The sequence below is a fragment of the Natrix helvetica genome (assembly GCF_964273705.1).
Source record: "Natrix helvetica genome assembly, chromosome: 1".
In the NCBI taxonomy this organism is placed as follows: Eukaryota; Metazoa; Chordata; class Lepidosauria; order Squamata; family Natricidae; genus Natrix; species Natrix helvetica.
In genome coordinates this window covers 80,454,970-80,467,511 of record NC_138548.1, presented here as the reverse complement: position 1 = coordinate 80,467,511, position 12,542 = coordinate 80,454,970, and the positions used below count along the sequence as shown (strand labels likewise).

Sequence of the window (12,542 nt, the reverse complement as noted above, 5' to 3'; positions counted from 1 at the left end):
AAAAAATATCAACTATTTGGACCAGAAGTCGCCATTTTGGGAATGCAAAGTCCCTACCTAGTTAAGCCAATTTAAAGTAGTGGTTAAGGCACCAAGCTAAAAACTAGGGGGCCTTGAGTTCTGATCCCACTTTAGGTATAAAACCAATTGGCTGACCTTTTTCTCAGTCCTAGGAAGAAAATAAAACAACAGTAACAGCAACAACAAAGTCCTACAGGAAATAGTTTAGATAGTTGCCATGGATTAACATTGACTCAAAAGGACCAAAAAAGAGAGTGTGAACTATTAGTAGGATGCCTTTACAACAAAAGCACAGTACAGACTGAAATTTATGTTGCTGAGAGATATGGTCATAAAGCACAATGGTGCACAACCACACCACTTGGTGTTGGCAACCCCAGCAATTCCAGTTGCTGTTGTTTAATGAAGACCATGCAGGTAATTCAGTGAGAATCTCATGTGATCACATCTTAAGGGGGACTGAAGGCAAGCAAGACCTACAGTGGGTTGGCGAAAGCTACATTCAAATGAGTGTCATGGGCAGGCAGTAGAGAGTGTGGGTGGAGGTGTTATGGGGTACAACATCCCCATGCTGCTCTGGGTACCTTGGGAACAAAAAACAGTGGAAGTGGGAGCGGCTTGTTGGAGCAACGTGTAACCTCCCACCAGCTTTCCCGTTGAATTTGAAAATGGCAGGGAAGAGCATAATTGGCGATCATGCAGGACACTGCAACGGTCATAATTGGAAGCTGGTTTCCAAGTGCCCAAATCATGGTCACATGACTGCAGGGACACTGCAATGCTGCAACTTTGTAAATGTGAACAGTTGCTAAACGAGTGGCTGTAACCCAGGGACTTCCTGTATTCAATAATAAATATATAATATATGATTTTCAGTTATGGTATACAGTTTATTGTACTAATTTTTCATTTCGGGTATTTGGACTGTTTTAATTACCAAGTAGTTTTTAACTATTATGTTCTCCCGAAGTCATTTTTGTGACATAGGCAACCGTTTAAATCTATTAAAGAAATAATGTATTTTCTTAGAGAAGGACATAAATGTATTATTTTTAGAGCTCTTAATTTTTGATGTGTTTTCTTCTGATGATGAAAAAGTTATTTTTTTAAAATTAATTTCCTAGGACTCTTCTGCAGCAGTTACAAAAGCTACAATCTCTGATTGCAGGGAAGGTTTCCAGGCCTTACAAAATGGTCTCTACACAGACAGGAACATGCCTGATGGTAAGGTCTATGTAGTACCCTTTTAAAACTTTCTTTGTAGACATATCATTTTCCATTCATGGTGATCTTGGCTTTGAAATTTTGCAAAGTTAAGGACAGATTACCCAATCGCTGTTTGGCCCATTGCAGTAAAGGACTTCACTTCCTGAAGGCAGAAAAGGATGCTGTCTTTCCATTCCTAGTCTATTGCAAATGTACACCTCACCCATATTTCCAGCTTCAAATCAAATCAGCTGTTTTCTGATCTGGGAATCTGAAGCCCTTCAGAGAAGTTGATCTCTGAAAGTTTGTTCCATTCTAATAACAATCTCCAACAACACAATAACTATTATGCTTCCTCTCTCCCAATAGCTCGTTGGTGCCCAGAGTGGCCATTTCTTCCTAAGCTGTTAAGTTTCAATCTCTGCTGGTTAATAGCGACTGATTTTTATAATCCTGAAGTTATAAATATTGGTTTCTGAAAGGGGGGGGGGGAGAATAGAAAGGGTTTGAGTTAGTGTCTGAAAACATAATGTGGGAAAGGGATGGCTGTGAAGGCATCTATCTGCACACATCTAGGAAAGCAAAGGAAAGGCCAAGGGACTCATGAGCAAGGAACAGTCCCTGGAAGGGAAAGACAAGCATTAATAGATCATTCTACACAGGAGTCAGCCAACCTATCAGGCTGTCTTCCTTGTGTGGATGGAAAAAACAAAAAAAACAAGGGAGTGGCCCGCAATCAAGTCTTACATAGTATAATGGCATGTGAGAATGACCTTGGAAGACAGGGGGAAAAGCTATAGGCAGAGAAATAATAAATGAAATTTGAACACAAAAGACGAAAGTTAGAGAAAACATCCCAGAAGGGACCCTCTCTAATTTTCAGGAGAATAAAAGTAAGGGACAGGAGAGGTACTTTCAGACCTGCAAGATTCTGTTAATACAATCTTACAATAAAGTTAGAATTAGTACTGAAGGCTGTGCTTCTCGTGTTTGGATTCCCTTGAAGGGGTAATTGCATGGCTGCAATTTGGACTAAGCATCTTCTCTGTCTCGGTTAAGAAACAGCTGGGACATTACATAAGGCAAGCAAAATAGGCTGCAGTATTATACACTTTTGCAGTATAAAAACAATAGGGATGAATATTTTGAGCTTACTTGCTTGTGCCCCGATCAATTTGCTTCCCCTTCCTCTCTTCCTCACTTTGAATAAACTTTTGTTAGCTATTGCATCAGGAGAATTTATATATTTGTTTTCTAATCACCAAACGTAGCTTGAATTATGGTAGTCCTGCATACGCTGAATCCACAGCATAAGATGTACATTGCAAACTTCACAGAATGAGTAATGTTCCTTCCTGTAACCATCAGCTACATATGTGGTTCATCCTCCTCGCTTCCCACTCCAAACTAAGGAATTTTTCTAATGAATGCTAATGGGCTCTTACCTCTGGTATAAAAATAGCAAAAGCTGACATCCATTTTATAGCTGTCACAGGAACCTTCGTTGTAAAAAAAACCCATAATGGTACAATTTTTCTATCAATTCTAAATGAAAGTTGAATAAATTTAAAATATAATTTACTTTTGTTCCATTCTGGCGAAAATAAAGACAGCTTCAGATATGCATTCTCGGTGCTGCAGATTCAAAGTGACCAAATAAAAGATTATTATTTAATGAATCGAGCCAAAATTACCATCGCACTCTTTTTTTCCCTCCTTTCATTACAACTTTAAAGTTTTCTCCTTTTTCTGGTAAAGTTTTCTGGGCCTGTGAATAACTTCTTCCTGATAGGCAAAAATTGAGCAGATCAAATTTTCTTCATCCCTAAATCACTCACTGGAGAAAGAATATCAATTTTAGATGAGCAGAAAAAGAATATTGTTTCAGTAGGTCTTTAATATTATTCCCCCTATTCTTACCTAAAGATGTGCTTGTAGGGTGAAACAAATCATGCAAGGTTCAGTTCCTACTCAGTGGCAGGCTCAATGTAGACTATTCTTGAACTCTGACCTGTAGCATGTAGTTAGAGGGCTGGATGAAAAATATGCTGAGTGTGTATGGTGACCAGGGTTTTTGGAAGCCTGATATCATTTTGAAAATCCTATGAATGTATTTGCCACTAACTTTGAGTTGCTCTATGAAGGAGATGGGTGGTGTCAGGCATGCCTCCCTCAATAATCAAGAAAGAAAACTCCCAACTCCATTGTTCGTGGAATTAAGATACTTGTATTGGTTATGAAAAGATAGCAGCGAAAGTAAAGCAAGATCTAAGCCAGAAAGGCGCAAACAAGTACATATCAAATGATAACCCAGCCTCCTCCCTCCAATGACCCCACCCCAGTGTCCAGTCTGCAAGCCCCTTAGGTGTCATGTGGGATGCATCTCCAAAAGGCATCATCATGTTGGTATGCAGGACGGTTGGCCTTGACCAGGTCCAAACACTGGTTCCAGCATGCACAGAAGATGGTGAGAAGAAAACTCCCTTTTCCATATCACCTCCTGTACCATTTATTCCCATCCCAAATACCATGCCCCCACCCTCCCCGTTTCTATGGCAGCCGATAGCAAGTAAGTGAAGCAGAAGCTGACAGGTAGTTTCTAAATGCGATATACAAATAAATAAATAAAACTTCCCAGTGATAGACTGGAATGATTACAAATTTAAATCTGTTCTTAAATTCTTGTAAACACGCATATCTAATTTTTTAAAAAAATGTATCCATAAACTGGAAATACGGTATATTGATTTTCCTAAATATATTTCATTTATTACATCTATAGCTCATCTTTCCCACAGGAATAATTCATAAGCTTTATGGCTCAATAGAGAAGTGAGACTGGGTTTTCCTTGTTATAGTTACTTCTCCATTACAAAGTTGTTTTGATGCTTTCCAGCTCTTCTCTTTCTTACTATTCATCTCTTCAAATATCCTTTTTATTCAGTCAGTGCACTGAATATTTCTACCGTGTGTTTTTCCCCCCTAGGTCCTGGTGCTGTGCTTTGTTCTGGTTTTGGGCTCCATGATGCCATGTCTCCCAGAATTCTCAACATCATCACAAACAGTAAAAGCAGCTCCGACGCCAGACATTTACACAACAAGTAAAAGTGAGTCAAATGTGAACTTTTCCTTCATTACTAAAAGCTTCTTTAATGCTTCTTTAATTCTTAATGATCCTTCTTTTCCAGGGATAACCCCATCATGGTTCGTTTTATCCACAGATATATCATGGTATTGCAGGGGCAGGTAAAGTGTGGGAGTTTGAGTTGTGGGCCCTCTGCTCTTCTAAGGACACTTGGTGGCCCACCAATATTATTAAGAGTGGGGTTTTTTTTTTGCTTCCTGTTCATTTGCTTAAGGATACAAATGGGAGGGGAAGCCTTTGTGAGGCACTCCCATTTCAAGCCTAAAAAAATCCATAACTTGAATAATCACCTGAAATAATTGGGGAGAGCAATTTAGAGACAATATTGGCAAGGGCAAGAATAAGTTTGCCCCCAACCCCCAGAACTCCTGCTCTCATTCCCGTCCTTTAACTTTTTCCAAAAAAATATATCAAATCAGCCATTCCATCAATTCTAATACTGTGTGGCTTGGGGTGTTTGTGGGTGGGAATTAGATGTGGAATCCTCCTAGAGCCTTCCCATTCCTATTCCCAACTTTATTTAATTTACACACATGAATTGCAGCCCTCACATGGGGCCGTTGTGCTCCAAAATTTCAGCAGTGTGATTTCAGGGAGCAATGGAAAGATGTAAATCTCTGGCCAATAGGCTGTAATTTGTCCAATACTGGGATAATTAGACCTTGAGGTAACTTATCCTTCAGAGGTTTTGGTTGCAATTTTTTTTTCATAGTCATTAATTCAGAATGTGTGATAAAGTTCCATTTTTTTGCTTCTTTTTCTTAAACATTAACTTACCTTGTTTTGTTTATTAATAAATTCATATCTACTTTTCTACTTCCTATTAGTAGTAGTACTCGAAGTGGCTTCCACCAATTAATCAAAATGCAGAACACTAAAATCAGTAGAGTTAAAGTTAGTATTATTAAAATAGATTAACAATTAAAAACAAATAGTTAAATGATGCATTCTTACCATTTTCGTAAATAATGAGAGCAGGAAAGCATCCACTGCCCTAGGGAGAACTTTTTGTGCCCTGGAAGTTGCACAAGACAAGGCCTCATCCCACATAACAGACTGCCAAATTCTGGCAGCTAGGATATCTTCAGAAGGGCTTCTTCTGCTGATGTAAGCAACTCAGTAGATTTGTAAGACAGAGATGATATGCACGGATACCGTCTTAAGCTCTTTAGGGTTTTAAATATCAACACCAGTGTTTTAAATTGTGTCTGACAGGCAACTGACATCTTGTACAGATTTTCCAACGCAGACACCTACAACGTCTATAACCTATAGCAGCCACATTTTGCCTCAGTCATGATTTCTATTCAAGGGCAGCACATATTGAGCATATTGCAGAATAGCTTTACCACACAGGTTATTGATATTTATTCCTCTAATTTTAAATTTTGTAATCTTCCAAGTAGGGGCATGCATAAGCGCACCAGCATGCCTAACGTCCCTGTCCTACTGTCCCCATTTATTTGTACCCATTTCCTGTGTTCTTATTTATGTTTATTCTTATTCCTATTATCTTGTACATGAGTGGTAAACTAAATAAATAAATAAATAAAAAATCGGTTTACCTCCATACACTACCTACATTTGGTATGTAGTGTGAATAAATAAAGGGAAGTACATGGCCTTGTCTTACTCCTCTGTCAACCCTGACCTAGTCTGTTTCGCCATACAGGAAAGGGTACAGGTTTTGCACAAGATCATAAGATGTTCTGGGATTCACATTTTCCAAAGCACATTCCAGGTCTTAACATAGTTGACACAGTTGAAGGCCTTTCTATATACAATGAAGTATATATTAACTTCTTCTTAATTTTTTTGTGTTCTCAGTTATTCAACCTGCATTAGCAATAATTTTGTTCCCTGGACTCTTCTAAAGCCAGCTTGAATTTCTGACAATTCCATTTCCATGTATAATTCTTATCTGCACTGAATGATCTTCAGCATTATTTTGCTAGCCTGTGAAATTAAGGATATTTATGATTGTTTTCAATTCTATTAAGCCTCTTTACTTTAGTATTAGTCAGTCACGTGTGGTGAGGTTTATGGCTGGTGAGGCACTGACACAGTGGTGGGTTTCAAATATTTTTAGACTTGTGGACTTCAACTCCCAGAATTCCACAGCCAGGCATGCTCAGTTCTGATTTAAAACGACAGCATTATTTTTCTTCTTGGAGAAATAAGTTTCCTTTTTTCCTTTTCTTTTTCTTCTCCCTTCCCCTCCTTCCTCCATCTCTCCCTTCCTCCCCCTCTCTCAAACACACACACACATTGGATTGGACTATCTCTCCTACCCCCTTCCCTCACTCACTCTCAAACACACACACACAAAAGTTGGATTGGATATCTTTTCCAGTGGCTTAAAAGCAGCTCCTCTGCCATCCCCCCACCCCATTCCCCTGCTGCCTTTCCCAAACACCTCCACCATTGCAAATACAGCCTGCTATCTGGGTGGGAAATGCCTGGAACACAATAAAGCCCACCCACTCACCTCCTGCTGGAGGCTGGGGTGAGAGGAGAGGCAGAGAAGCCGGAAGGGAGCCAATCCGAGCCTTCCAAAAGAAAGAGGCTGGGAGAACGTGTGTGTGCTACAGCATGGCTCTTTGCTTGGCTTCTGTGGCTGACTCTGCTTAACTGTTAAAAAAAAGCCTTTAAAAAAGCGCCTTCTACTATGAGGCAGGAGAACTGCGTGCCTCACCTACAACAGGAATTTTTAGGCTTTTAACCCTTGCTTAACTCTGCTCAAGTGATCATAAAACGCCTAAAGTCAGACTAGATGAGGCATGCAGTTCTCCTGCCTCATAGTAGAGGGTGCTTTTTAGAGGCTTTTTTAAACCGTTAAGTAGAGTGATCCACGGTGAAGCAGCAACTAGCTCAGCTTTTTCCTTTTACATTTTTTTTTCTTTTCAAGATGAGAACGGTGAGGCTGTGCCTCACTTGCCTCACCTGACTGCACGTAACTGCCTTAGACAGACCACTTCCCATCTGCTAGCCACTGTTTTGTATTCTGGATTTGCTGGCACAGTTTGGTTAGAACTAAGGACCTTCCTGAGATTTTTGTCTTTCTTGACTTTGGCTTCTTTTCTTGGCAGTTTCCTCTGTTCTAACAATCAATTTGCTTTCTTATCTTTTTTTTTTTTTTACTTCAGCAGTCTCTTTTTCATCCTTAACAATGACATTAATCTAACTCCACAGTTTCTTTGTGATAGGGAACCAGGATATCTGGCCAGTAAATGCTCAACTGCATTCTGTCACCCTAACTCTATCCTGAATTAAGGAATACAGGGTCATAAAAAGAAGAAAAAGCATCTTATTACAATTGGTGGTATCAAGTTATACCTTTGAAGACTTAGCAGTCAGAATTAACCTTTGCACCCGAATACGGGGTTTGAGCAGGGGTGGGTTCCTGCAGGCACTACTGCCAATTTGCTCCTGTGTGCGCATGCACAGTGCAATAAAAATTGTTCTGCACATGCACAGAAGTGAAAAACAAATTGGCGGATCCTATGGCGCTGCCCAGAGAACCAGTTCAGGGGCATGGCAGGCCTGGGTCACTGCCGGTTTCAGCGACCCAGGCTGCCAAACCACTACCGGTTCAGCCGAACCAGTCCGAACCAGTAGGAACCCACCACTGGGTTTGAGGGAGAGACTTGCTTTTTGCTGTTTATTTCTTGAAGCCAAATGATGAGACCTCATAGAACAGCCTTAGATTAATTTAGTAGAAAGTAGAAATGATCCAAACTGTATTATATTTTAGGCAATTATTTGGCAGTTTGATTATTATGTAGTTTCATGACAGGCAGAAATTACAAGGGTGACATTTATTGGTATAAAGACATAACAAATAAATAGGCAATGTGTTTTTGCTGCTTAATGGGGCTCTTCTTTTCTGCAGTTCAATCACGGAGCCTGCTGTTCTATGATGAGCACAGGGGCTCCTTAGAGGAGACCTACAGCTCCTTCATTTCTGTGGAGCATCCTGAAGAGTGGGAAGGTGAAAAAATTGGGGAAGAAGAGAAGCAGCCACAAGCGGACGTGCACAGTAGCCTGGCTGCAGCTTATGAAACAGTCAAGTATCTGAACAAAACCCCTGTTACAGGTCCAAATCAGAATCAGACCAGCTCAACTCTTACTCACTCCAAGGAAAGCTTCCATGAGAGGTAAGCAGAGTTGTGATTGCTTGTATCAAGGCTTCCATTCCTATCTAGACCTTAAAATAAATTTGTCTCATTTTTAACCAATTTCTAAGCCTAGGCATTCAGTGATTGCAGACCCCAGCAGCTAATATTGCACGTTTTTTATGAGTCTATATCAAAATCTTCATTGTTGATGATTTCTACCAGTCAGTCTGCTACTAAAGACAATGAACAGGCTGGACTTTCTCATTCTCAATTTCCGGCAGGGTAGCACTATCGATCCGCTGCAGCAGAAACAATTAAGGAGTTGTGTGGTACTTTGAGGACATGCATTACGGCAAGCTCTGCACCACAAAAGCTCAAACTAGAATAAGTAATTTTTGGTTCTTTTCCTCCAACTATAAGTTATCTGTTTCACCCCAAAATCTCAGGCAAAGCAGCTTTGTGGATTATGGAAACCTCAATTAACAGAGAATAATTTTCAATGTCTATCAAAAATACGTTAAAATCAGAATGTTTTATGACATAAGTGTATTTCAGATTGATTAGACTGGCCTTCATTTTAGGAATTACTAGCCAACTCAAGGCTCTATCCTTCCTGTCACTTGCTAATTATCCCTTTTTTAACCATTGCCAGGGCTAAGGGCTTATTTGCAGACACATGTGTTCAGCTCTAGCACTGAAATTGCTATTCAATTTGTGACAGATTGTAGCCGGTATAATATCTGACACTTTATGTGACGTTAAGACAATTGAAAATAACGGAGAGATCAAGGTATTCTGAGGAACAGAAACAATCTGCCAAAGAATCCAACTCCGCTCAACTGTCTTTGACTGACATGAAGAGGTAATTAGAGGTAGTAAAATAGATGGTAATGTTTTGGTTTTATCTTTTCTGCAGAGATGGAACCTCCAGTGACACAGCTGAATATTTGTAGCAACTGCAAACTCTCCGGGCCTCTTCCATCTGGATGCAGGATCCTTTCCTAGTGATGTGACTGGCGTTGCAATCCTTTGCATGCTTACCTAGAAGTAAGCATCATTCCTAATTCTAAGTAAGCATGACTAGGATTGCAAAATTGTGGGGTTGGATTGCAGGTCTAAATTAACAAGACTCATAAATACAACTGGATGGGAATTATTTCTGAATAAAATGAGCAGGCTTGCACTGTGGAAGGAGGTGTCCTACCTAGACAGCTCCAAGCTGGCCTTGAGTTTAACCTCTTATTCACTCATACTTAGGCCCTGGTATTAATACTGATCTTTCTGTCAGATTTCACATTTTCCATAATCAGGGATAGCACCTCCGCCCTCTAATGTATTCTCACTTGTAATTGAAATCTACTACCCAACTCCATCATTCCCAAATAATTTTTGTTTCTATGTCAACAAAAACATTCCTGTTCAGCTACTGATTTTTGAGATTTTTGCATTGGTTTTTTTACATAGTTGTATACTTTACAATTAAATATCCAGATAAGAGGATATTTCAAAAAGATACTTTTTGCTGATCAAATATGACATCACCACTTGAAACAGATTGCATATCACGTTTATGTCCGGATAAGAAAAAAAAATAGTCTTCTAAAAAGTGTTTCTCATGAATACAAATCATAATCAATAAAATCAGTCCTTTTATCTGATGATTGGAGAGACAGTCAGAAATTTACTTCTGAATGAGGAGCTTTTCAAAACTTTATTGCAATCTTTGATATTTGTTAGGTGTTTTTTAAACTTTGGCTTTTCTTTCAAATAGTCCAACAGCAGGCCATTTGAATGAGGTCCTTCTTTATCTTACACTGTTCCTTTAAAAGATGAGATTGCCATAAAAGATCCATCTCCATATGGACTAACAACTTTTGTTTGACCATTTCTACAAATGTTCCTCCTCAATATGCAGAGGACCAAAGATAGTGGGCATCTTGATGTCTCCCACCCCCACAATACACACATATGCAAACTTACATATATGCATTTGGGACAGATAGATCACCATAGTTCTGCAATGATTGCCATTTCAATAGTCAATATACAGAAAGTTTCCCCAGCAATTCTTTGTTAAAGTCCACTAGGACGCACACTACAAGTTTCTATGTATTCACCTCTCAAAAAATCTGAAACCAGCATAAAGAACCACTTCTCAACAAGTGGGTATCCTTGACATCCTTGTCATTAGTCATAACTTCTGAGAATTGTCCACATGTGCCTCAAATTCATATTGTTGTACAGAGACCAAAAGCAGAAATTGTTTGTACATAATGAATTTTATTTTGTATTATTGACAACTCTTAAGATAATGTATTTTGGAAATCCTTAAGTCCTATTTTCTGTATTGTATTTTATTAAGAGTTATTGCGGGCTTTGCATCTCTGAATTTCCTCTCTTTGCAATGTACTGTTTCCACTCAGTCTAGCAACTGATGTTTGCCCTGTTTGTTTCTAATATATCGCTCTTTCTTTCTTCTCTTGGCTCTGCAGTCGCTTTCAAGCAGCAAAATTAAAAAAAAAAGATGCAGCATCAGCTCTGTTGTTTGGATTGTTCATTATTTAACTGAGAGGTTATTAGTTTAGTAAATGTTTGTGTAGCCCCACTATCCATCCCTGAATGGTGACAGCTTTGCTGCCCCTGCCCCCCCCCCTTTCATGAGCAGAGGTCTTATACCCAAGCCAAAAGGGCTTCTCTGAAGGCTTGTACAGAACATGCATTACTGAGAAATTATGAGAGCAGCTCCTCTCTTCAATCTATCTTCCCAACCCTGCAGCCACAGCCTGGTAATAATCAACTATAATGTTATATATAATGGATGGGAAAAGTCATATTGCAGGGGACCTAATTTCACTCTTCTGAGAAAAGGATTTTTGCTTTCTAAAACAAATGAAAATATGTTTTCTGGCCACTGGGAAAGCAACAACAACAACAGAAAATGTTATGGAGCTAGCTCTGCTTTGCAATGGAAGATTCAACTCTGACCTAGAGATATTTTCATTTATTGGAGCTAGTAATATGTATGAACCTTTGGTTTGGGTAACTTAGCCGCTGGCACAAATTCATCTGTGCCGTAGGAGGAGACCCCATCTTTTGCATTTCTGTCAGTGGCAAGGCTACTTCTGCAAATACTGGGATGAACTGTCTGTAAAAGTTTGCAAATCCCAGGAAACTTTGAAGTTGATGATGGGTGCGTGGGGGCTGCCAGTTGAGGACTGCTTTTACTTTTTCTGGGTCCATTTCCACTCCTTCACTGGATATCCGGTAGCCCAGATAGTCTAGCGAAGTTTTGTGGAATTCACATTTTGACAGTTTAGTATATAGCTTGGCGACGAGGAGTTTTTTTCAGCACTTGTCGTACTAGCTTCACATGCTCCTCTAAAGTATCACTTTAGAGGAGCGTGCACATGTGCATGCACAGAAGCAAAAAACAAGATGGCACTGCCTATGGCACTGCCGAGAGAACCAGTTCGGGGGCATGGTAGGCCAAGTTACTACCTACTTGTCTGAACCCGTCCGAACCAGTAGGAACCCACCTCTGGTCTCACTGAATATGAGAATGTAATCCAGGTAGACTAGAACCCCCTGATACAGATGTCCATGCAGCACTTCATTGATTAGCTGCTGGAAGACTGTAAGGGCCCCTTGCAAGCCAAACGGCATGACTTTGATCTGGAAACTCCCATCAGGTACCCGAAGGCAGTTTTCCACTCATTCCCTTCTTTAATCTCTAGCCTCAGATTCTTATTTGATTGAGGATGCTATTTGGAACCCTGACATTAACCCGAATCTGAAAGCTTCCAGGTTTTCCCCACCCAGTTGAAAGTTCAATACCCTGCCCCAACCGCAGACACGTTGCCAGGCGACCCACAAGTGCCCAAAGAATACAGAGACTTAGCAGAGGTTTTCAGTGAAGAAGACTGCAATTTCCTCCCCCTCGCCACCCCACGGACTGCGCAATAGAATTTGTGCCAGGGGCTAAGCTACCCAAACCAAAGAGGTACTTCCTCAGTTCCTCCATTTCTCTTGGAGTCATGTTTTTAAAAACAAAC

The 12,542-nt window shown here is 40.0% G+C and overlaps 1 protein-coding gene across 1 annotated transcript in view; it reads left to right on the top strand.

The window, feature by feature from the left end:
- The window catches only part of CREB3L1 (cAMP responsive element binding protein 3 like 1), a 92,272-nt gene extending 81,253 nt beyond the window's left edge, over window positions 1-11,019 (top strand). Inside the window, exons 9-12 of the mRNA XM_081939237.1 lie at window positions 1,146-1,245; window positions 4,214-4,334; window positions 8,265-8,529; window positions 9,407-11,019. Coding sequence (XP_081795363.1) covers window positions 1,146-1,245; window positions 4,214-4,334; window positions 8,265-8,529; window positions 9,407-9,443 — 523 coding nt within the window. The 3' untranslated portion in view covers window positions 9,444-11,019. The remainder of the gene's footprint in view (window positions 1-1,145; window positions 1,246-4,213; window positions 4,335-8,264; window positions 8,530-9,406) is intronic.
- Window positions 11,020-12,542: the final 1,523 nt, after the last annotated feature.